This window comes from Etheostoma spectabile, chromosome 2 (assembly GCF_008692095.1).
Source record: "Etheostoma spectabile isolate EspeVRDwgs_2016 chromosome 2, UIUC_Espe_1.0, whole genome shotgun sequence".
NCBI classification, from domain to species: Eukaryota; Metazoa; Chordata; class Actinopteri; order Perciformes; family Percidae; genus Etheostoma; species Etheostoma spectabile.
The window spans coordinates 15,732,711-15,757,146 of NC_045734.1; the positions used below are offsets into that span (position 1 = coordinate 15,732,711).

At 39.5% G+C, this 24,436-nt stretch overlaps 2 protein-coding genes across 14 annotated transcripts in view; one reads left to right on the forward strand and one right to left on the reverse strand.

Annotated features, from left to right (window-relative positions):
- kdm4c (lysine (K)-specific demethylase 4C) overlaps nucleotides 1-14,474 on the reverse strand; it is a 29,486-nt gene extending 15,012 nt beyond the window's left edge. For 6 of the 12 annotated variants that reach the window (XM_032499348.1, XM_032499315.1, XM_032499342.1 and 3 more), the window contains exons 1-12: nucleotides 14,209-14,473; nucleotides 10,261-10,427; nucleotides 9,953-10,128; nucleotides 8,726-8,840; nucleotides 7,930-8,123; nucleotides 4,813-4,862; nucleotides 3,976-4,079; nucleotides 3,564-3,701; nucleotides 3,146-3,339; nucleotides 2,475-2,707; nucleotides 230-2,322; nucleotides 10-121 (exon numbers count right to left, since the gene is read on the reverse strand). In XM_032499348.1, the coding sequence (XP_032355239.1) occupies nucleotides 10-121; nucleotides 230-2,322; nucleotides 2,475-2,707; nucleotides 3,146-3,339; nucleotides 3,564-3,701; nucleotides 3,976-4,079; nucleotides 4,813-4,862; nucleotides 7,930-8,123; nucleotides 8,726-8,840; nucleotides 9,953-10,128; nucleotides 10,261-10,404 (3,553 nt within the window). In that variant the 5' untranslated portion in view covers nucleotides 10,405-10,427; nucleotides 14,209-14,473. Of the gene's footprint in view, nucleotides 1-9; nucleotides 122-229; nucleotides 2,323-2,474; nucleotides 2,708-3,145; nucleotides 3,340-3,563; nucleotides 3,702-3,975; nucleotides 4,080-4,812; nucleotides 4,863-7,929; nucleotides 8,124-8,725; nucleotides 8,841-9,952; nucleotides 10,129-10,260; nucleotides 10,428-14,208 lie in introns of all 12 variants that reach the window. The other 6 variants (XM_032499330.1, XM_032499327.1, XM_032499267.1 and 3 more) reach the window with 4 other exon arrangements.
- A 1,248-nt stretch (nucleotides 14,475-15,722) lies between these two features.
- The window catches only part of ecpas (Ecm29 proteasome adaptor and scaffold), a 20,224-nt gene continuing 11,510 nt past the window's right edge, over nucleotides 15,723-24,436 (forward strand). Inside the window, exons 1-21 of one of the 2 annotated variants that reach the window (XM_032543873.1) lie at nucleotides 15,723-15,811; nucleotides 16,579-16,709; nucleotides 17,007-17,123; nucleotides 17,882-18,000; nucleotides 18,215-18,364; nucleotides 18,829-19,006; nucleotides 19,281-19,420; nucleotides 19,721-19,799; nucleotides 19,876-19,995; nucleotides 20,133-20,218; nucleotides 20,320-20,395; nucleotides 20,483-20,532; nucleotides 20,630-20,696; nucleotides 20,826-20,948; nucleotides 21,051-21,154; nucleotides 21,351-21,474; nucleotides 21,580-21,660; nucleotides 21,779-21,986; nucleotides 22,356-22,447; nucleotides 22,660-22,794; nucleotides 22,894-23,065. In XM_032543873.1, coding sequence (XP_032399764.1) covers nucleotides 15,790-15,811; nucleotides 16,579-16,709; nucleotides 17,007-17,123; nucleotides 17,882-18,000; nucleotides 18,215-18,364; nucleotides 18,829-19,006; nucleotides 19,281-19,420; nucleotides 19,721-19,799; nucleotides 19,876-19,995; nucleotides 20,133-20,218; nucleotides 20,320-20,395; nucleotides 20,483-20,532; nucleotides 20,630-20,696; nucleotides 20,826-20,948; nucleotides 21,051-21,154; nucleotides 21,351-21,474; nucleotides 21,580-21,660; nucleotides 21,779-21,986; nucleotides 22,356-22,447; nucleotides 22,660-22,794; nucleotides 22,894-23,065 — 2,374 coding nt within the window. In that variant the 5' untranslated portion in view covers nucleotides 15,723-15,789. The remainder of the gene's footprint in view (nucleotides 15,812-16,578; nucleotides 16,710-17,006; nucleotides 17,124-17,881; nucleotides 18,001-18,214; nucleotides 18,365-18,828; nucleotides 19,007-19,280; nucleotides 19,421-19,720; nucleotides 19,800-19,875; nucleotides 19,996-20,132; nucleotides 20,219-20,319; nucleotides 20,396-20,482; nucleotides 20,533-20,629; nucleotides 20,697-20,825; nucleotides 20,949-21,050; nucleotides 21,155-21,350; nucleotides 21,475-21,579; nucleotides 21,661-21,778; nucleotides 21,987-22,355; nucleotides 22,448-22,659; nucleotides 22,795-22,893; nucleotides 23,066-24,436) is intronic. The other variant, XM_032543874.1, reaches the window with a different exon arrangement.

Here is a 24,436-nt window from a genome sequence, read left to right on the forward strand (position 1 = left end):
CCCGCTCACCATCGTCACTGGCAGTCTGTTGTTTGACAGCAGTGGGTACAGCCCTTGCAGTAGGTTTTCTGAGTGGGTGACGCCAGCTCTTAGTGGTCCTCTTCACTGACAGGGCAGGGTACTGGCATGAACATGGATTATTGAAAGGCGTTAGAGTGCAAACTATCTCTACTTATAAAAATTGAGCATAAGACTGAATGTGTATGATCTTGTTTAAAAGACCACTCACGGCACAAACCTCCCCAGGTTCCAGGCCCGATTCATCACCCTCGCAGTTACTTGTATCATTTCGCTCCTCTTCTTCCTCCTCCTCCTCCTCATCAGATGAGTCACTGCTGCTTTCTACCTTGGCACTGCTTTGCTGCTCGGCCTCTTCAACATCAGATCCCCCTTCTTCCATATCAGACACCCCATCCTGTTCTCCTCCTCCCATCCCGAAAGGTGAAACCGCAGAATCTGCTGTTGTAGAGTGTAGACGCTCTTCTGCTTCCCTTCGTCTCCCCAGCTCCCTGCACAAGGAAAGGGCTTCAGACCCATCTGCTTCCCCTCTGTGGAGCTCATAATCTCCACAAAGCCCCAAGGGCTCAACAGCACTGACTGAAACAAGCGAGGTGGGCTCCAGCTGGGCCCAAGTGAGAGGCCCACCTTCCTCCTCCTGGTTCTCTGACTCACGGAGGTCTTGTTCCGGGTCTTCCAGGTCTGTGACTTCTTTGCACTGAGGTTCAGTCCACATTGTGTAAGGTAGAGGGTCATGGGTAAAGTCAGAAGGGAGTTCTGGGTGCAGACTCTGGATAAGTACTGCAGGACCCTGGGAATTGAAGTTTTTCCAGATGCTGCTGGAAAAAGGTTTGGGCTCCAGGTATGGGTTCTCAGAAGTACAATGTGAAGGGGAGTATGTAGTGTGGTGGTGGAGTTGTAATGCTGAGTGACTGCCACTTTGAGTGCATAATGGTGGGAAAGGGGTTGGGGGATTATTGTTTGAGGTACAAGTTAAAACAGAGCCACAACTGCTCAGACTAAATGCACTGTCCCTTTGAGCTGGGTCCTTATAATCTTTACTTGTTAACTCTGCTAAGCTGTATTGCTGCTGTGTTTGAGGTGCTGAGATATGAACTAGCTGGCAAGGGAAAGCATCGGTCTGTCCAGTTGTCATATTTCCCAGCTTTGTATGATCCTTTTCTGCAGCAATTCCCGGCATTATTATCATTTCATGGACACCACCAGATGTTATTTTTTGCATAGCATTGGTAGTTAAATGAGCCGCGTTTCTTTCTAAACCAGACACTGCTGCCCGATCACAATTATATGGAGAATCTAAATGCCACTTGATGACATGTTCTACAGTAAGAGGTTCTTTTGACATCATTAAGTCATGTTCTCTCTCTTCCTGTTTGGCTCCATTTAAAGACTGAGAGCTGGTTGGCGTCTCCCGTTGAAGTACTGGTGCAACCTGGTGACTCGACGATCTGGCTTGTGGGACGTTGGTTAGCCCATCAACAGCCAGGGTAAGGGAGGGCATCTCTTGGATCAGTACAGGTGGCAAAGGGCAGATTCCAACCTTATCTGCTGTCTCTGGAGTGAGTTGTGGCATATCCACTGCATTCCTCTGTAGCAAAGGAGGGAAAAGATTCTCCTCAGTGCTGTTTTTTTCCAAACTACAATTGTGTCCTGAAATGGAGACTGAGGCGCATGATGTGTAACTACCCCCCTCTGCTGGCTCAGTTTTAGGATCATAAAGTTCTGTAGTTGTATGTGGATTGATATGTTTTGTATCAACAACTGTGTCTATTTTCTCTGCTTTAGCAATGTTGTTAGTGTTATTTTCAGTATCCGTGTCCATGCTACAGTCAGCGTTTGGTGTGCGGCTTAAAATGTCTTCTCTACATGAGGAACTAGATGTCTGAGGTTCACAGTCAGGGGGACACAAGCTCATCTCGGTCTTAGCAGAATTGCTTGTTGTGTGGGAAGATGAACCGAGTTTGTTGGCCTCCAGGGGAGGGAACCTGATAGAGCAGTCCTGAGAAGGTGAGAGGTCTTGTTGTTCAGGAGAGCAACACCTTGGCTCGTGAATTCCCTGATGCATCTGGGTAGCCTCAGGCCATTGTCTGAGTTCTTTGGGAGTCCTGCTTGTGACCCCTGAGCCTGAGAGGTGTTCAGGGTCAATATGAGTGACCATCTCTGCCTTTAGGTCATTCTTCACTGGTGAGGAAGGGGAGGGAATGGGGCTGCAGTGAGAGTTTTGGGATGGTTCCTTATTTAAAAATCCCAAACTATTACTCGCGACGCGATTTACCTTGACCACACACATCTGTCTGCAAGGACCTGTTAAGGGGAAAAGGATAGATAATATGTAACATTAAGTAAACAAAAGTAAGGACTGTAAAAATATTTTCATAGATCTCAGTTGAGATACATTTTCAAAATATAAAAAAATAGGTCTCAATCACACACATACGTTCACTACTGTCTCATACCAGAAAGCTGAGCAGAGTTCTGATTCTGGTTGTGCTTTGACTCTACTTCCTTTTTCTTCTCTTTCTCCTCCTCTTCCCTACAGCTTGTCCCTGCCACAGACCTTCGCGCCTTCGGCCCAGGTGGACCACCCAGGCCTTTCCTCTTGCTGCTGGTTAAGGTTGAGCTGCCATCCAGGCAAATTGGCTCCTTAGTGGTTCTGAGGCGCTTGGAACGCATACGTGAGTGGGGGCTGCTGTAAGAAGGGAGAGAGAGCCAAGCTCTTTAGAAAACCCTGATTAACACTGAAAATCAACCAACGCAAATGTATAACTTTTGTGACTAAGGAGACAATGGCATTTGGCTTGTGCAGCTGTTAAATATTTCTGGCCACATACATACAAGGTCACTAGCCAATGCCCCATGGCACCATCACAGGCACCGACTTCATCATCATAACCTGATCGCCAAATGTTGCATAGGAAATGCAATTGTATTTTAAATATACGTATGTTCTTTTTCTATTACAAAGTGAATCTTTATTAACATTGATATGAACTATGTTTACTACAATACACAGTTATTACAGTTAAAGTAATTTATAACATAAGTATACAATCAGCACGACTCCAAATTAAAGCTGCAGTTGACTACTCTCTTGGCATGAAACATTGTCCGAGTATGAATACAATACCCTTTATTTGTAGGTTTGTTCTTGCGCCGCCTTTGCAACCAGCTCTGTAGCTCCGGTGTTGTACTTGGAGTGGCAAGTATATGGTCAAGAGGGGCAGAATCTTTGCCCACCATCCAGTTAGTGTACCGGTCCGGTTGAAAACGTTTCACAAAGGGTTCCATGGATATCTTTACCATGTCCTTGCTACAGGTGCACTAAAAGAAAGACAGAGGAGGACGACAAATATTGTCTCTGCATTAGAAAAGCATAGAGGGGCCTTGCGGTGGTCATTTTAAGGCAAAATTATAATCCATTTGATGCTGTATGATCATGCCCTTTTACCATAGAATTAACTGTAATCAAACCTGAGACACTTCTTTGTTAGACTTTCCAAAAACATGGTGCACAGTTTTAACCAAGATTCCCAACTGGTTGTTACCTGTGTGGCTACTTTGCCATAGTCTATCCAGCGCACAGTGGCAAAGTTGGTGGACTCTGCACAGTTGAAGCCATGATTGAAGCCAGCATGGTAGCCATAAGGGAAAGTAATCATGAACTCTCCAGCTTCCTGGGTAATCTGGCAATTTAGGATAGGGAGGGAGAAAGACATAAGGCGAGAGATTGGTTTATAAGAAGAGATGAGAAAACAATTAACTGTCCTTTTGTTTTTCCCAAATTGGCAATGAAAATAAATAACATCATTTAAATAAGACACTTAATATTTGTGCAATCAGTCAAAATGAGCACCGCTAAATTTACTAGCCATTTCCAGAGAGTTGATAAATAAAGGGAGCATAAAAGGCAAGCAGAAGCAGACTGACAGAAACTTTTAGAAGGGGCTGAGAGCCTACCTTATCAAAGGGAATGCCATACTTCTTCAGTATGGAAGGGGAGATTAGAGTCATCTTGTGACGAAGAAAAGCCTCACACCCCTTGAAGCTGTTAGGAAAGAAACCTGACAGACACACACAGACACACACGTAAGCCAGCCAACAAAAAATAACCATACATGAATAAAAGCCTGGCTATTTTTCCATTAGGGCTGAGGATTAATATATAAGCAAAGAAATCAACTAATTTGTTTATAAAATGTTCAATTATGACACACTGATATATTTTTACATTATATTTTATACTCTGAGTGAAATTGAGATTCATTTGAGAATATGTAATCAAGAAGTTTTGTATTTTTACCATATGAATGACAAACAATTTCTAGTCAACTAATTTTTAAGAAGCTTAGTTGTAGATTACGGCCTCATAATTTTACTTTTGTTAACTGGATGGCTGTCTGTAACAACTTGGCACATGCAATTCTACATTTGACCAGAAAAACATTAACAATTATTTTGTTGTAAACGTTATATGTATTATAGTTCACTGAGTCTACTAATTCCTTACAGTATGGATTTTTTCTAAAGTTGTTTGTCAATACATTAAGCATCTTTTCCCATTTGCATATCTACTGTAGCAGTTTTTGCATGTTTGTCGCCAGAGCTCATTAGCATGCTGTATCTTTAGCTTTGCCATTACCTCGCATGCCCTCTCATTGCTGAGTTTATTAATTTATGTGGTGTATTTTGTTGTTAAATGCAGACCTGCTTCTGTATTCTGCTGTCATTATTTAATTACCTCCCCCGCCTCCATTTATATAGAGAATACAAAGAGAATATAAATTACTTTTTTACCTGTAGCCAGACGCTCCAGTCTCTTCCCATGCTCAGGGGGGATTGCATACCTGTTAGTGACAATAGACAGATATAGAGCAGACAAAATTATTTTTGACTGTGTATGTGAAATTCTGAGCCTGTATTGGTTATTATACCTATACTGTATACATTGCAGCATACACTGATAGTTGCAGACAAGTTTTCAAACGCAGCTTTTACAATTTCAGGACTGCCATCAAGCAATGGATAATTAAATGATTGCAAGTAGGCTGATGAACCTTTTCCAGCAGTATACCATCTGTAACTAATCAAAATGATAACACACACAAACATTATCCTTTATCCTAAATGTACATTCAAATGTACTGTAGAAACCCTCAATTAACCTGCAATTTGATTTTAATCCTAGGACATGTAATGTATTTGATATTTGTCTCTGTAACAATGCATTCAGAATATGGAGCCTATTTTCTCTGATTGCATTTGAATTAAGAGTCTTACTCCAGTATCTTTCTCCAGTTTGGCACACTGCTTACACAATCTTTAGTAATCTTTTTTGTAAATTTTCCACACAAAATCCTGGTGAGGGATCCTAGGGAGAGTGACAGATTTCCCTTAAGGTTAGACCAGGCATTCCAACTGACTAGCACCATCCGCCTTTGGGTCTGTGGCATTTCTATCATCATATCACCTGTCGGATTAACAGAGCAGGGAGCGACAGGATGAGAAGGAGAGGCAAACTCAGGTGGAGGTGACATGGGGAGTTGGAAGGGGTAGGGGATTAAGAAGAGGTGAGAGAGGAGCATCTTTAAGCTTCTCCCCCCTCCAGGGAAAAGATGTCAAAATAGCAGCAAGATGAAAGAGTGAACACCTCTGTGTGTGTGTGTGTGTGTGTGTGTGTGTGTGTGTGTGTGTGTGTGTGTGTGTGTGTGTGTGTGTGTGTGTGTGTGTGTGTGTGTGTGTGTGTGTGTGTGTGTGTGTGTCTGGCTGTGACACTGATCCCTGTGGGTTGCAGGGCTCACTGCTCTAATGAGCAGAACTCCCTCCAGGGCAAGAGGGAGAGAGGTGGAGAAAGCCAAGCTGACAAAGAAATAAAAATCCAACTAAATTTTGATCTACTCATCCTGAACCTCCTTAAAACCAAGCTCCTCTTCTATTAAAGAATGCAAGCACTTTGAAAAAAATAGACCTGTGCAATATATATACTCTGGTCAATACAGTATTTTTACAATTAAATTCAAACAAGATAGTTTGGCAATTAAAATATATGAATGTATCTATAGCTGCTTTCCGACCAGAGGGATTTTTGCATTTCCTAGAACATAAAGTTCCTAGAAGCCTTTTTTTCTCGTGTTCCGACCAGACCAATTTGGGGATTATTAAGTTCCGCTGACCGCAGTTCCTGTAACGCTTTCAGTTTCTACTTCAGGGCAGGGTCTTTTTTTCCTTTTCCACATAGTGGTGGTTAGATGACTGTGTTGTAATGACAAAAGGTCAGTTTCTATGGCCACTTGGCCAGTGTGAATGCAAATGGGAAAAAACGGTTTTGGGGGAGAGTAGTTAGAACTGTAACTACTTGGTTGGAAAGAGCCTCAAAATCTACCACCCAAGCTTTTCTTTTCAATCTCATCTTCATTGTTCTAATCATGTATTGCTTCAAGAGTAACTTAACACAAAATCCACTTTTCTTAGTTAGTAAATTATGTGTGCAGTCACTGTATACTTATTCCAATACAAATTAATGATAGTCATAGTATATAGTGTAATTTACAACAGAACTTATTTTTCCTTTTCAACAGAAAGTCCAGTAAATCTGTCCTTAAGACCGCCCAAAATCTACATAACAGGTATGACGTTCCCTGGGATACCATGTCCCCCAAATAAGGCAACAAACTATTCATCCCCCAAACACCCCCCCTGCCCCAGTCATATAAATACACAAAATCCAATACTATCAGTGTACACAGCATTAAGTTATTATTTGTAGACATTAAGCAATTTAGAGCGTGCACCTGATAGTACCAGTAGAAAACCTACTGTACCACTCATAGAATGTGCTTAGTTTACAGTGGTAATCAGTCTTATAGTGTTTGAGGTTAATTTATAGAAATAATGCATTGTATATGGTTGACTGGTTACGTATTCAATTTCCCTTTCTCCTCTGCACGGACAAGAATGATAGCTTTAAGAAATCCAACGATAAACTTACGCCCTTAGAGAATAGCAAAGCTCCACACACATTCCCTCCCTGGATGTCCCTTGTGCTGCATATGTTGTACCTTTTCTATTCTCTCTAGTATCTGGAGTCTCTAAAGTATAGTCACCTATGAAGGAAACCACCTAATCAGCGTGCAAACAAGCACTAAGGGAACAAAGTCTAGGGCCATATGCAACGAAATGGCTGGGTTAATTGAATGAGATCTATGACTGATATAATTCACCATTTAAATCCACTTTTAAAATGACAGATCTGAATGGAGAGTGATAACACTGGATTTTGCAGCCCTGATGCAAATATGTAGACATGCATTATGAAAAGGACATTAATCTCCATTTGCAAACCTTTTCAACACATACTAATACTGTATACTGTATACTCTGATCTTTATTTCCTTAACATGTCACACCAAATAATTGAAAGGATTAAGGAAATTAACAGATCCTTAAATGGGAATGTTTTACACAAGTATGCACCACACATAGAAAAATTGAGGTGGCTAATGGTAGGCTAAAAACTCTTAACATTCTATCTACCTGTGCACACATCTTTACTAAACAATAAATGCTTTTTATTTGACCCGACTGTTGCCATTTGAAATGACAGCTCTGTCGTGAAAGCCAAAAAAAGCAGTAAGGCTTACTTCCTATTTAACAAAAAGCAGGGGAAGAAGAAAAATGCCACACAGATAGGATTTAGGGTTAGAGAAATGAAGGGTATGCATAGCAACAACAATCATGGGTACCCACAGAAAAGAAAGTGGATGGTACATAAAAGTAAAGCACTAATGGTACGGCGCTAGGAACACAGGAGGTTTTATGAGAATTTTTTAGGTTGTATTTTGTGGTATTGTGGATGTAAATTATGCTGCTTCTTTGTGTTTATCCCCGGTACTGAAATCCCTGTCCCACACTAACCAGGATTTTGGCTCTCCAAAATGGAGGTAGTTGATGCTGTACAGGTCCATATCTTCAGTGTGCCAGGAGAAGGTGGTCTTCCACATGCCAAAGTATAGATATGGAGTGTTAACTCCCTGGATAGATACACCACAGTCCTCCTCGATAACATCCAAGATAGAGTTCAAGTGGCCAATGTTCCACTCGTCCACATCCTTGGAGATTAGAAAAAATGGGATGTCAAAAGTCAATCTTGCAGGCAACAACTGGTAATGCAGTTGACGATGCTATTTTAAATCCAATCAGTATCAGCTACATAACGTATAATTTAACTCATTGTGGCATTTGTCAAATGCCCCCTATTCCTTAGTGTGGATGTCCACAACGTCAAGTGTCCCATGCTTCTGAAATGCTGCTTGGGGTTGAAAACTGGATTTAATCTACAGTGGCCTATTTTATTCAAGATAGGGATGAAGTAGTAGTTGAAATGTTGCTGTCAATTTATTGTTGTTTCCCCACATTGGATTTGTTATCCTAAAATGACTCATCTTAGGGTTGGAGGCCAAAAACAAGTCACGTGTTTTTATTTTCATTGCAAAAACCCAATTTTAAGCCACATTGCAAGATTCAGGTCAATTAAATTCATCTAAACTTCACCAAAGTGATTTCCACTATTACTTCTCCTACTGGTACAACCAATTAATAAAACACTGAACCAGTGATCAGATGGAGATTGATTAACAGGTGACAAAAATGAACATGCATGTTTGGGAATACAAACAGAGAGAAAAATAAAAGCAAAAGAAAAGTTATCTACCTCATCATAGAGGCTGCCACTAACATCCGCACCATATATGGGTGAGACAAAAGTGAGGTTCTTCCAATATTTCCGCTCAAGATCTTCATAGTTCAGGTAGCGAGGTGTACAGTACCTGTGAAAAAGAATCACATTACAATTGGTAGAGTGAAACGGCCATCAGTAACCTTGCACTAAAAACCTTAGCACATGTCAGAAAATGTTTATACCCTTCTTTAGCAAATATTGCCCTAGCACTTTTAAAACTACTCATGGAACTCCATTTTCAATCAAATGTGGAATTAGGATAATAAATCAACATCAAACATACACTCATATATTGATACTGTTGGTAAGTTTCTCTCCATTTCTAATAGCTAGTTTACGGATCATCTTCTAGAGGTTATTCTGTATTCTAAGAATTTATTTGTTCAACATAGTAAATTGTGAAATATCACATACACTGTGGACAAAAATAATGTATTACTCTGGTAGGACCAGAATGTAATATCTAGTTGAATGTTATAGGGCTGTACCCAACTCAGGTTTTTGTTAGTCAAATTGTATTTGGCTGTTCAACACAAATGTTCAACTATTTAATTTGAACCAGCATGAACTATGACGGCCTACACCTTTTTTAAATCCAAAATGACAACAGCAGCACATAATGCTACAGCTTTAGCTCTACCGTTTTAACCCTTCACAATAAAAGCCCAACTTAAATTCATTTAGAGCAATGTGCTAAGAGGCAACTAAATTAAACAGCTTACATGACACTATCAACAATAGATGTAAAACAAAACTGAGACTATATTGTATTAAGTTGCGCTGTAAGCTTGAGCTGAAAATTCAAACTTCTAGGCAGAAGGCAGAAGATAACATTATCTCAGAGCTTGACTTGGCAAAGCCTCTCTTCCTCTGGGCAGCTGCCTCTGTCTCACTCGGACCCTGGGACGAGTTCTGCGGCTGCCTGTACCCGCCTGCCTGTACCCGCGTTCACTAAGCGGATGGGATGACCTGATGTAGTGGAATGACTTTAACCCAGAGAGCAGCGTGAACACATGGAGCACTCTCTCTGACTGACAAAAACAACTGCTCAACTTGGAGAATCACAGCCGAACTGAGCGCTCACTGACTGCTGATTTGAATATTGGACTTTTAGGGGACATCTCTAGAATGGAAGCACTTTCACTCCCACCTAATATAATCATTAAGGCTCTAAAAATATTGAATTATAATAATACTCACATGTCACTGTTGGCTAATCGCCTGAACTCCTGCACGCTAAGAGGCTTCTTCTGGATGTTGTATTGAGTGAAGAGCCCTGATTGGCCAGCCATCATCTGCTGGATGGGTGCATCAATCATTAGATCATCTATGTCGTCATAGGTACGACGGGGCTTCCAGCCTTTAGGAGGAATCACCTGAGGGACAAAGAGAAGAGTAAAGGATTGCTGTTGAAAACAAAACAAGAATAGAGTTCCTATAGTAAACAGTTCACTCTGATCATCATTTCATCAATCTTTATCCAAGTTAAGATTGAAAACACTGCGTACCTTAGCCAACCCTGCGCGGTGTGCACCCTGAGACTCCATATACACCAGGTACTGGTTGAAGTCCTTGAACTCCTCCATGGTGGGCCTGAAGGTCATAATCTTGCAGGTGGGGTTTGCAGGGGTGTGCACCTCTGCTCCCGCCATCCCGCCGCCTCACCAGATATAACCTGGAAAAAGAAAAAAGAAACAACTAAAAATGTGCTTGAAGTTCAACTTATATTTCATAATTGGCTTTTAAAATTGTAATGGTTAAAGATATTGGCAAAGGTAAACTATATTTATTACTTTGTTAGCTATGAGGGGAGAAACATACTGTAGTCTATCCTGAAAAAGTAAAAGTGTAAAACCTAACAAGCAAACTAGAGGATCTGCTAAATCTATTTAGAAAGTGCTGAATAGATGTTGTATATACCGTCACAAATATTGTAAATGTCCAGGTGTAAATAAATCTCAAAAGTAATTCAAATTCTCAACAAAAAAAGAAATCTTGTCTAATACCTAAGTATAAAATATTACAAAATGTACAACTTTAGTTAGTTATTAAGTAATTTAGTTTTACTACAAACCGTTACAGGAAGTGCTTTTATTTTGAAGTAGCCTACATGGGGGTTGTCTGTTGTGTACTCTTCCTAGCGTACTGAGAATAACGCAACACGTAAAGACATAAATACCATATTTACGAATTTTGTATGGAAAACAGACACCATCATTTAAAAAAGCAGTGCTCTCTGGCTCTAAGGATGAAGGTGGATTTGAACTTCTGGACTTTTTGGACTTGAATTACACCTTCAAGGTGAAATGGTTGAAGGAAAGTTTGAGAGCACCAGAGTCTTTGTGGTACTTTATTCCCAATAACATTTTTAATAGTGTAGGAGGTCTTAACTTTTTGTTGAATTGTAAGTACAATATTGCCGTTAAAACTATCCAATTTTTATCAACAAGCTCTTTTTGCATGGAAGCTGTGTCCTCCTCACAACTTTTTCTCTACACAAGTCTATCTTGTAGAATAATGAATGCATTACTAAGAGGAACAAGTCTCTGTATTTGCAGAAACGGATTGATAGAGATATTATCTTTGTAAAAGACCTCTTTGATTGTAATAGCCAATTACTTAACTATTAATCCTTTCTCAGAGAGAAGGCATTCTCGATAACGTTCAAAGAATATGACTCAGTCTTCAAATCTATCCCTAATGGCATATTAGAATTAATGAAAAGTTATAAAAAAACAAAATGAAGTTCCTGGTATTAATATTCATCTTTATATAAACGGTATGGATATTATGAGCAAAAATTGTACTAATAAGCACATTAGAAAGCACTTTCTAAATTTAAAGAAAATAACACATTGTGGGATTTTTTTCTGGAATTCTCATTTTAATGATATTAACTGGCATAGGGTGTGGCTTGTTCCTTTTAGATATTGTATCTCGAAAAAAGTGAGGGAATTACATTTGTTTATCTCAAAATTCATGCCAGTTGACAATTATTGTAGTTTTTGTAAGACAGAGCAAGAATCGTAAACTCATCTTTTTAAAGGTTGTTCATTTTGTATTTTGCATTCTGGAAAAGTGTTGAAATGTATATGGTATCTAAAACAACACATAAACTCACACTTAGAGGAAAACATATTACATATTATTACATATTTTGAATGTAAATATTAGGAATGTGTGTAATATTGTTAATCTTTTTATTTTATTATTAGGGAAGTTTCATATTCATAAATCGAAATTTTCAAACTCAAGACCATGTTTTAAACTATTCCAACTTGAAATTGACATATATTTAGAGCTTCCTAAATTAGTAACAAATAAAAAAAGCTATAGCTATATCTGATATATACTCCAAACCATTTATTTAAGAACATCTGTACTCAAAATCATTAACGAGGTTCGTAAGTGTGTCACATTTTTATTTATATTATTATTATTATTTTCATATTGCTCTCTTCATAGATCTGTTTATATTGTACTTATCACTGATTTACTTGGTCTCATTTAATATAAGTTGTTATTAATTTTCTCAATAATCTTATGTAACTGTGCTGTATTTTATATAGCACTTTTCTAGTCTTAACGATTACTCAAAGCACGTTTACATAGTACAGGAACCATTCACACACATTCACACACTGAGGCCCAGGCTGCCGTCCAAGATGCCGTCCAAGATGCCACCTGCTCATCAGATAAACACTCACACTCATTCACACTCCAATGGCGCAGCTTCGGGGGCAACTCGGTGTTCAGTGTCTTGCCCAAGGACACTTCAACATGGGACTGCAGGGCCAGGGATTGACCAGCAACCTTCCGATTGGCAGGCAACATGGGCTGCATTGACTGAATGTAAAGTGATTTATAAATAATAAATAAAAGGGAAGAACGCAGCAAAACATGTCTGTCTGCTCAATTTGTTGTTTGTAAAACTCCAACATTGAAAAGTAAATGGTCAAAGTAAAAGACAAGCGTTTTGGTCATCATGCGAAGCCATTCCACTACAGGCATACTTACTCTCCAGGGCTGATAAAATGCATTGATATTGCGTGTAGCAAGCCTAAATATTAATTCCAAGCATGATTCTATCTGTCAGCAGCTCGGACACATTGCTGTCCTCGCTGACGTACAGTCACCTGTTGGGACACAGATGTTCGCAGTATTGGAAGTAACGCGTTACAAAAGTAACGCCATTACAGTAATGTATTCCTTTTGTCTGTAACGCAGTAATGTACCGCATTTATAGATGTAACTTTGTTTGTGTGATGGTGACAGATATACCACTAGATGGAGGTAGAGATTCAACAAATGTCGATTTGGTCCTTTGATCCTTCCTGATGCCAACAACCCTTTCAGCTTTTTGTCCCATCCACCCATCCCACTCCCAACTCTGACTTTACTGTGCATTCAGACAAAGGATTACACTGCCCTGGGTGATGATATTGTGATTTTCAACCTTATATTTCTACATAACGTTACTTCACTGCAGACCACATTATAATGGCGTGCGACCAGATTATGTAACAAGCAATTGCAAGCTGGAACAAGTTTTTGAAAAAAGAAAAGAAAATCAGATACAGTGTTTAGCCACAATGTGTTTACAGCCTTAGTCTGTGTTCAAATATTAAAACAATCATTTAAAACATGTATAACCTTAATCGGGTATATTCGGCATATTGTTAATTAAATCAAACCTGTTAAACCCCCGGGAAAAATAACGTTAAACGTCGGCTAAATTTTGGTTTCGCTTTTAATCCGGAATGAGCGTCTGTAGCTTGGCTGAGCTTTGTTGTCTCCCAAGCCAGCTAACGTTAGCCAACTAGCCTACGTTTTGTTATGATGCAAAGTAATGGCTGAACAACTAGCTGTCTTGCTAGTTCAGCTGACCAGCTAACTTATACTTAGCTGGTAGACACATTAGACACTCTTTAAGTTGAAGTTGATAATGCATTCATGGGACCGGACTCGAACGCGCTTGGAAATGTTAGTTGGGGAAGGAAAGCATAGCTAGCTATTAAGCTAACCAAACTACCACATTAGCTAACTTCTTAGTGCACAAGTCAATGGGGTTTAAATACCCCTCGCCAGGTGGCTGGCTGCAGATAGGCCCGTACCTACTTCGCTCTGTGATTTTGTGTGATAGAAATTAGTTAAAATTATATTTATATATTGTATACATCATGTGAAGATATCATGCATGTTTAGAAAAACACAGACTAACAATGACAAAGCAAACAGTGCGAGATGCCCATTGGCAAGAGCGCTTGCCAACTTATTTGGCGATCAACGCTAATGGTTAGCGTTAGCTGTTAATAGCTTGGCTAGCTAGCTACATCTCACTGGAGTCACAAACAAATGCACACCGCTTTCTGATAAGATGGTTTCAAGCTAGCTACCATGCACCCTTTTCGCCGGCATTTCACATGTCGTTCCCATAAAAGTCTATGGTAATTTACCTTGATTTAGAAAGACAGAGCAGTGTTGTTGTGTATCCCCCTCCTTGTTCGACCAGCTGATTCACATGACAGCTGCTCTGCTGCTGCAACAACTGATTCTTGCGTTGAGATTAGAGACCGCGTTCCAGACCGCCTTTACTTTAGCTCAACTGTGTCAACGTGTTAACAGGCACGACCGTGATGAAGGACAGACCGTGTTGTGGGTCGACCTATCCATGCACTGTGAGATCTGCGAGTGAGCATGAGAGTCGACGAAGTCGAACGCAGCCAATGTTGGTGGAAAGTGCACCTGCATCTCCAGCATGAAACTGTTATTAGACATATTTCATATGTTTTTGTCTTGACGCTTTTGTGTTCTGTTTTAGTTTTTTAAACTCTGGTCTGTAAGAAAACCTGTTATGAGTATGTTATTATGAGTTGAAATGACAAATAATCTTAAACTTATTAAAACATTTGTACAATTGTACATAATATTATTTAAACCATCATTAAAATTACTGAAACAATTATTTTCTGTTAAGGTACATTTTACAAATTGTAAGAAAAAGAACTTTTGTAATGTTTTATAGATCAACTTTTGGGTTGTCAGTTTTTAAAATAACTCTCTGGTTTGTGTTTAATTTTTCTTTATGTCACTTTGTCTTCTTAACTGTAGTTCATCAGGAATACCACATCGACTTTAAGATTTGTTTTAATAATTTTTTTAGAACTAAGTAAAAAAAAAAATATTAGCAAATCTAAATGTGAAAATTCAAAAGCAAATGATTAAGAATGTTTTATGTAAAGTTCTATGGTAAAGACATGTTCCTGCTCTCAGTTATTGTTAAAAGTTATCTCTCTATAAAGTTGGAAAACAGATCCTTAGAAAAACCCCTCCAATGGGCTGCTTGATCTCTGACCTTTTGGAAAAGAATTGCAGAGCGTCCGGAACATCCACTTATTAAAAACGAATTAACATGCACAACTGCAAACTTAAATTGTTTTAAGAACACTTGATTAATGGATAAGTGTTATGCTGCAGGAGGATCTACCAACCAGAAGTTTTTTTTGCAACCTCACAATCCAAGTGTTTGTCTTATGGCTAAAGCTTAAAGAATAGTAGGCCTACATGTTTTATTAACATTTATGAGGTCAAGTTGCAACTTGTACTTTTTCAAGGTGCCTTATCAGAAAGTGGTACCATATGATAACAAGATTAGGCTGTGTTGTAAGCATGTATTGCAGTGGCAAACTCCATTCACATTTTTGTGATATGTGCTTTATGTTATGTGTGGTATGGAGCCTATATTTAGGAGAAATAGTAGACTACAATCACACATTGTGTTTTGAAGATAAGATAAATAAGATTATTAGGAAGAAATGCATACTTCATACATCAATAGAATACTGCAGCATTATATACAATTATATGACTTAATAAAGAAACATTACATGGTGTGTTATTTCAGTGGTCATGAAGCCCATAAGCATGAATGCTTGTATACCAAAATTGTGAATTATGTCAGTGCTGTTGAAGGAGTGGTACTAGTGAGTGCAGTGGCACTCGGTCAACGCTGTGTGTCGCTGTGACTTTCTGGAAACATGGCTGCCCAGGATGAACTCAGTAAGTTTCTCTCTGCGTTTTTGGTGATTAATATCTCTTAAAATGTCTCATTCGTGGCTGTCAAAATTAAGTGAGAACAGTCCGGCGTCATTTTAACGACTGGGATGTTTTTTTTAAGCCACGTTAAAGCTTCTGTCATTTAAAAGTTGGTGCAGGAACGATAGCTAACTACTCAGCTATATAGCTAGCTAGCTAGAATGCTAACGTCAGAAGGCCGTTTGCCCAGTCATGGTCAAAATAAAACTCCCGTATGCTATTAATATACTTTCATTAATCAAACTTTTAAGGTGTATGTTTACAACTTGACTGTTTAGAGCATTTTTGGTTAATTTCAAAGAGTGTCAGTGGGTATGTAAACCCAGTGGTGTGACTACAAAATGAAATGAAACGCATTGATAGCTTGTCAGTGGTTGTAGCTAGCATGGTTGGTGAACCATGCTAAGAGAAAGACTGCAGGACTGGGTGATGGTTTCACCTACTCAGCAGCTGACAGGACGATCTTTTCAAGTAAACTGGGACTGTCTGTTTTTAGTTCACCCGTTTTAATTTTGTGTTAGAGTTATTTTACTCCGTGTTCTGTGTGAAGGTGTGGTTTCATGGTGGTTTCATAGTGGTTGCATGCAACCAATGGGCTGTAACGACGCTTCCATATTTGAATAAAAAACTGAAACTGGTCCCATGTGGAGTGTTTATTCTTGGGGTGTGAGGAATAGCAACCAGACAATGAGACATAAGAGTTTATCAATGTCTTAAATGTGTTTTGACAGATCAACTGGAACGTGTGTTCCTACGCCTGGGCCATGCAGAAACAGATGAACAACTACAGGACATTATCTCCAAGTTCCTACCCCCTGTGCTCCTCAAACTCTCCAGCGTTCAGGAGGGTGTACGAAAGAAAGTATGAGGCGTATTGTCTATCTGTGCCTAAAGACATGCCAATGACACATGAATCTGTGCACTAGCTGAACCTCAAATATAAATAAATTGCAGTTTAAAGCCATCAGAACCTCAGTTAATTTCCTCATTTTTTTTACCAATACTTGAAATAAACCCATAGAACTTTTATAGATAGACTCACTTCTTCCTGATGCACAGATGCTTGTAATTAGCTTGGATCTTACTTTTTTGCCAGTAAGTGTTGATGTACTTATTTGTTTATCAAACAACCAAATAACTTTCTTTCCTCCTCTGCTAGGTAATGGAGTTGTTGGTCCACTTGAACAAGAGGATAAAAAGCAGACCTAAGATTCAGCTACCAGTAGAAACTTTGCTGGTACAGTACCAAGATCCTGCTGCCGCCTCCTTTGTGACAGTAAGAATACAATTTTACAATGTAGTTGGTATGAAGCCAGACGTTCAATATACATTCATAATACAATCAAATTTGTTGGTACATGCAATCCCTATTGAGAGTATAGAGCAGAAAGCAGTTACATACGTAATGTATTTCTGGTAACTAGTTACACTACCAGTCAAAAGTTTGGGGTCCCTTAGAAATTTCCATTGCACTTTATTATAGACAGAATACCAGCTGAGATCAGTTGCATTGTTTTTCTTTTTTAACCAGGGAAGCAGTTTTCAGATTACATTATGTAATCTGAAAACCTGGTATGCAAAGACATAATTGCAAAAGGGCTCTCTTTTTTTTTTTAGTTTTTTTTATTAAATTATATCAAATTAGTAAACAGAATGTGCCTTTGGAACATTGGATGAATGGTTGCTGATAATGGCTAATGTAGATATTGCATTAAAGATCAGCCACACACTCAGATCATCTGGTATTCTGTCTATAATGGTGTGGTATGAAAATTTGTAAGTGACCCTAAACTTTTGACCGGTAGTGTACATTAACTAGTAACGTATTTGCTTTTCTGCCTCTGGATTTTAACACCTTAAGTTTTAGTACCATATAATAAAAATTGTAGATTTTGGTGTCACAAATGTAGATTGTATACCAGTGCAGCATTTGGATCTATCTTAATATTTAGGTAATAATCAGACACCTATTCAGCTTTAATTTCGTTTAAGTAGTGATGTGCATATTGATTGTTTAATCAATGTATTTTGTAGAATTTCACCATCATCTACATCAAAATGGGCTACCCACGTCTGGAGGTGGGAAAACAGTGCGAGCTGGCCCCCACCCTTCTCACTGCCATGGAAGGCAAGCCACAGCCACAGCAGGACAGGTGAGGGGACACATACAATCACACACATTAGGATGCACAAACATATTTACTGTTATCATAATACCATATTAAAACAACCATGGAGTTTGGTTCTTGATTGACACGTGAATACATTTAAACACAGACACTGCCTCAGTCCTCTTTAAATGGGGCTAACCCTATCCATTCCTTATTGGATTATCTTATAATTTTGTTTTGCTCTTTCTTCTTCTAGCCTGATGCACCTGCTGATCCCTACTCTTTACCATATGAAGTATCCTGCAGACACCTCCAAGATAGTTTTTCCTTTTAACTTAACTGAGAGGCCAAAGACCGTGCAGCTGCTGCTGGAGTTCATGTTGGATGTTTTACTGATGCCTTACGGGTAAGTTTTTGCTGTATGCTTTGGGTATTGTAAAGTTGTATGGGTATCAGAATTGCCCAACACAAAACATTTGAACAAGAATGTTACAGTCAAATTTTTCCATAATTGGAAACCCTTTATTTCATATTTCACTCATTTATAAGTACTACCCAATTGAATGTGTGCTTGTTTTTGTTGTACCATTTTGTTTTGCATAAATAACCAGTAAATGGTTGTAGTAAGTTGAGTGGGTGGGGGGTTGTTCAATGTTTTGTTTTTTACACGGTACTCTATGATTTAATTTAAATATTTTCTCCTACATTAGGTTTTTGTTTTTTTATTGTTTTTTGTGTGTGTATATGTGTCCATGTACATATGCGTTTTTATAAGAAAAAAGAAGTGTAAATTGTATTTGTGACTGGAAGTATTGTCTTGTAGTTTTCCAGAACAAGAATGTTGACTTGTTCTCTGTCCGGCTCCTTTAGGTTTGTGCTGAATGAATCACCGACTCGCCCTGCTGCCTCCTCCTCCCAGGGAAGTTCTGCGGAAGGGACAGTGGCTGCAGGTGGCCAGGGTCTCCCCCAGCCTCCCCCAGGGATGAGTGTCTATGCTGCCAAGAGGGTGATAGGAGAAACCCAGTGGAGCGCTGAGCAGCTAGAGCAGGTACAATAACTGAGTTGAAGGATGAAGTGTGGCTTTATTTTTGGCAGTTATTGCAGGTTATATGTTTTTGCATGCTTTCTTGACAAAGCATCACTCTATCCCAAAATTTGGTACCTCACTCCATTTAAAATATGTGCATCTCTAAAATTGTTCTAAAGACAGCTCATTTCAAAAAGCAGTTGGATAATAGATGTTTTTGGATTACGTTTAAATCCCTTTAATTTAAGGGCTTCACATTGAGTATATTCCTTCATTGAATATTTGGTGTCAACAGTGTAAGCTGGGCATAGTAAAGTTCATGGAGGCAAAGCAAGTTCCAGAGGTGGAGACAGTGGTGCACCTGGTGGTGGCGTCAAGCGACACCCGACACAGTGTGGCCACTGCAGCTGATCTGGAGCTGAAGAGCAAACAGAGGTAGGTGGAGGACCTTTAATCATCTCTGGTTTACATGTGCTTTCCAGAGTATCACGTCATGTACTCAATCTTTCTTCTAACAAAGTAAATTATACAACAAAATATCTAATTATTAGGTATACCTGTTCAAATTCACAAGCTAAAACCATTAATCTCTAAATGATTGATTCTTTACCAATAACTTTTTCTTTGAAGTTTAACCAGATTGAAGGCTGGCATTGACATCCATCAGAAAGAAATGCTGGAAGTACAAACGTTTATTCATATCATTGGTCATGTCCTTGTTCTACTGTCTTCCAGCATCATTGATTGGAACAATCCTCTAATTATCAACAAGATGTATAAGGTGTATCTGGGGGATGTTCCTCTTAAAACAAAGGTTTGTTAACATTTACTTTGCAAGTTAACCTGTGAGTTAAAAAAATGTATAAAATACAGTTTTCTATGTGCACTAGGGAGGCAATGTGAAGCAAGAGCTGAAACACGAACCAGTAAGCACAAGAGTCAAACTGAAGATCCTGCCACATCTTCTGCGGTCACGCCTAGCCGCAGAGTGCTTTCCAGCTAACATCCAGGTAGGCTCTTTGTCCATGCTTGTGGGTACATTTGTGTATTCACAATTTTCAAAGTAAGTCTGTTGGTGGGCAAATCATTTTCAAGGACATGCTCCAGTGTGTGTGTGGTACAATCACTTCTTTCCTTTCCTCGGTAGGTTGTGTATGATGGTCTGTTTGGAGCCAACACCAACAACAAACTTCTGTCTCTCACGTTGCAGTTTGTCCATCACATTTGCATGGTGTAAGAAAAGTGTACTTTTTTTTTTAGATACATCCATGTTTCATTTCTCAAGTGTTGCTGTTTTTTTCACTTAAATAATATTTGGCCTTGTGTTTTTTAAGATGTCCTGACACTAATAAACCTTTGGGATTAATGCTGCTTAATGGTCTCACCAAGCTCATCAATGAATACAAGGAGGTAAAAGTACAAGTGACAACACCTATTTAAACTGTTTGCATTTATGGTTTAATTTCATATATACCTACTAAACATTTGTTCTTGCAGGATCCAAAGTTACTAAGTGTTGCCTACTCTGCTGTTGGAAAGCTGTCAAGGTATAATGAAAATGCCAATTTTTTCCTTAAGCATTGCTAGCTTAGTCTGGTATTTTAGAATACTAAAATATTCTATATTTTATATCCTCTCCTCTAGCCGCATGCCACAGCTGTTTACTAAGGATATTGCACTCGTACAGCAGTTTTTTGAGTCCATGTGCAAGGTTAGTGAAAGATCTCTAAAAAAATCTGACATTAAATGCAATGAAAACTCTGCAGCACACAACAATACATTAAAAGAAAACATGGTGTGTCTGAAATTGATATATCCAAAATTCTGTTATAAACTTTAGGAGGAGGCTGATGTCCGTCTTGCCATTCAGGAAGCTTTGTCTATGATGGTTGGAGCTTATGCCAACCTACAGGGGGCACTACTGAACCTAATGGAGGCCCTGGTGGCTGCATACATTGGAAAGGTGAGTCTACATGGGCAAAATTTTTTTATGAAGACCATTGATGTTGATTAGTTTAGTAAGTAGGCATGAGGCAAGAACTTTAGTTTATTCTTTTTGTGGCAGCCGGAGGTGCAAGTTCGCCAGGTGGCCATGAAGTTTGCCAGCACAGTGTTTGGTCCTGATCATGTGCCATCAAGATACCTGCTGCTGTTGGCAGCTGGAGACCCGTAAGTCCCAAAATACACAAAAAACTTCTCATAATGGTAAACAAGCAATTTAGTGAGTTATGAAAGCACTTTTTATATCATTTACACAATGAAATACAAGTAAGATGGGAGATTGTTAACGCTAAAATGAGGTGTTAATGGTTTACTTTATTGAGTGGTGCAAAAGATTAAACCAGTTTTTTTGTCCTGTGTTTAGGAGAGAGGAGGTGTCTGGGGAGGCCAAGAAGGTGCTGAGAGCTTTTCCTACCAAGAGCTTAGAGAAGGAGGGACCAAAGCCAATGCCCTCCTTTCCTGACATGGTGGCCTATGTCCAGGAGAAGGTAAGGCTCTGTGCTTATTTTTCATTCTCTCTGAGACAATACACCCAGGTTACACCCATTTTTGCTAAAAGAAATAATGAATTGTTTTTATCTTGTCATTATCAGGCTGCTCAGAGGATCAAGACTCCAGCTAAGTACATTGTTGGAACCTCCACTATTCCTTTCAACCCGTCTGCATTTGGGGAGGTGAATATAAATTGGTTGTAAACCTGTGCCAGCCATACATAGTGTAACATGGGATAGGTTTGCAAATTCAGTTTGTATTTTTTTGCAGCAGACACCTAATTTTTCCCTTTCTTCCTAGATCGTGCTCTACCTGAGGATGTGTTTAGCCCACAGTGCCGGGGTCACACCCATGTCCACACGTCTGGCAGACATGCAGGATGATGCACCAGCCATCGGACGCTACGTCCACACACTGCTATCTTCTGAGTCTCAGTCAAAGGGTTCTGAGGCAAACCCTGTTCATATCTACATGGATCTGCTGCAGCAGCTGCTGTCTGCTGTGGGGGGTGAGAGATGTTTACCTGTTCTTTCCTTAGGGCCATTATACTGCGGGCTCAAGTCTGGTTACTATTGTTACTAAGGGTTTCATAGAACGTTTAAGATGATTTTTAAGTATTACAAGTAGCTTATATTAATCACACTTGGGTCTGAATTGGGTCATGAGTTAAGTGGAGTGGTACACAATGCGTTGTTTTTTTTAAATTGAACCTATTATGAGTCATGTATTTAGTTATATTGTTTATATATTCATCTGTATGGTGTTATATTGTAAAAAAGAAAAAAAAAGAGAGAAACAAGTATATTGATATAGATAATCGTGTTTAGAAACACTCTCCATGTGTTATTTATTGTACTTTCATTGTTAATCTCAACAGGAATCACAGTTATGTACTGTCTACTGGAGATGGTGTCTGTCTGCCCAGACAAACTTGCTCCTAGATTTATTGATAAAATTGACTGGATTAAAGTGAGTATTTAATTTATCCATGTGTTTATTTAAATGTAGTATGGAGGCAATTCTACATTTAGATTTATTGTGCTTTAATTCATTAGTGAGACACCACTTAACAATGAATCCAATCACTTAGCTGTCCTGTGATATTGTAAAACCATGAGCCAAATTCACATTTCTCAACTGTCAATGCATTCAGCTGTAATAACAGATGTTTTCACCTCCAGAGTCTGATGAACACAAATAAGGAGGACATGAGGGAGCTTGCAGCCCAACTCTATGCTGTGGTGGTTTCCACCATGACTGGCAATGAGCTGCAGACGGCTGTTTACAATCTGCTCAAAATCACCAAAGACAACCATGTATGCCACTTTGTTTCTTGGGGGCACTTGAATATTTTTTATTTTAACAGTGTGTATTTTTACCGTGTGTAAATGTTAATTTGTTTTGTTGAACCACAGAGTCCTGAGAGTCAGCATGGTGCCATCTTGGCTCTCGGTTACATGGTGGGAAGGTATATGATCAAAAAGAAAGCTGTCACCTCTGAGGAGTCTTCGCACGACATGGAGCAACAAATGAGCATCCCCTCACAAGGAGATGATGAACTTGTTGCCATGGCCACCAAGACAATTGGTATGTAATTATTTTTGAAACAATTTCCTACTTCATTTAATGACTATAACAGCTGTTAGGATACAATATATTGATGTTCAAATGTATTTGCCTATATCGTGGTGAGGAGATGTTTAGAAAATAGTTTTTATCTCCTAACAACATTCTTTTTTAATTTGCCATTAAACTTTTGTGAACAAACAAATTATTTCTGTCTTAATGGGTTCATCCACTCAGAATGGGTTCATCTGTGTGTAGACTTATACTACTCTTTATTAATCCTTTTGGGATGACTCCCGCAAGGAAATTGAAATTTATTGCAAAAGTTTTTAGCAAAAAGAATACAGTATAGAGAGAAAAAAAGGAGGAAGACCGTATAAATATAACTATAATAACAGCAACAACAACAACAACCACCTTTGGCAAAACAAAAGATATTTACCATAAATTGTCAAAGTGTCAGTGTTGAGTGTTGGTGTTAAAGTGTCCAGGTATTTATGTGAGTCCAAGTGTGTATGTACTTTTCTCTTTGCCCTATTTCCTCCTCCCCCCGATAGAGGAGTTGTAGAGTGTAATGGCATGAGGGCCAAAGGAGTCCTTGAGTCTGTTGGTCATACACTTGGGAAGGAGCAGCCTTCCATTTAACAGGCTCCTCTGGTTGCTGATGACGGTGTGCAGGGGGTGGCTGGCATTGTCAGTAATGTCCAGCAGTTTGTCCAGTGTCGTCCTCTCTTTCACCAGTGAGTCCAGCTTCATGCTGACCACAGAGCCGGCCCACCTGATCAGTTTATCCAGCCTGAAGGTGTCCTTCTTGGATGTGCTGCCCCCCCAGCACACCACAGTGTAGAAGAGGACACTGGTGACCACAGACTGGTAAAACATCCACAGTAGTTTGCTGCAGATGTTGAAAGATCGCAGTTTCCTCAGGAAGTAGAGCCTGCTCTGTGTCTTCTGTACAGGTGTCTGGTGTGTGTTGTCCAGTCCAGTTTGTTATCCAGCCACAGTCCGAGGTATTTGTATGACTGAACTGCCTCCCCTTCATCTCCCTCCGGCAGGACTAGTCGCGGTCTTGGTCGGGACCTCCCAAAGTTAATGACCAGCTCCTACGTCTTAGAGGTGTTAAGCTGTAGGCAGTTAGTGCGACACCAGAGAGCAAAGTAGACTCCAATACTCCTCTTCCCTGTCACCCCAGATACACCCAACAATGGCTGTGTCATCGGCGTACTTCCGTATGTGACACAGCTCCGAGTTGTAACAGAAGTCCGAGGTGTACAGGGTGAAGAGAAGAGGGGCCAGCACCGTGCCCTTGGGGGGTCCAGTGCTGCTGACCACAGTGTCAGACATGATGTCCTTCAGTCTGATGTACTGTCAGTGAGGTAGTCTCTGATCCAG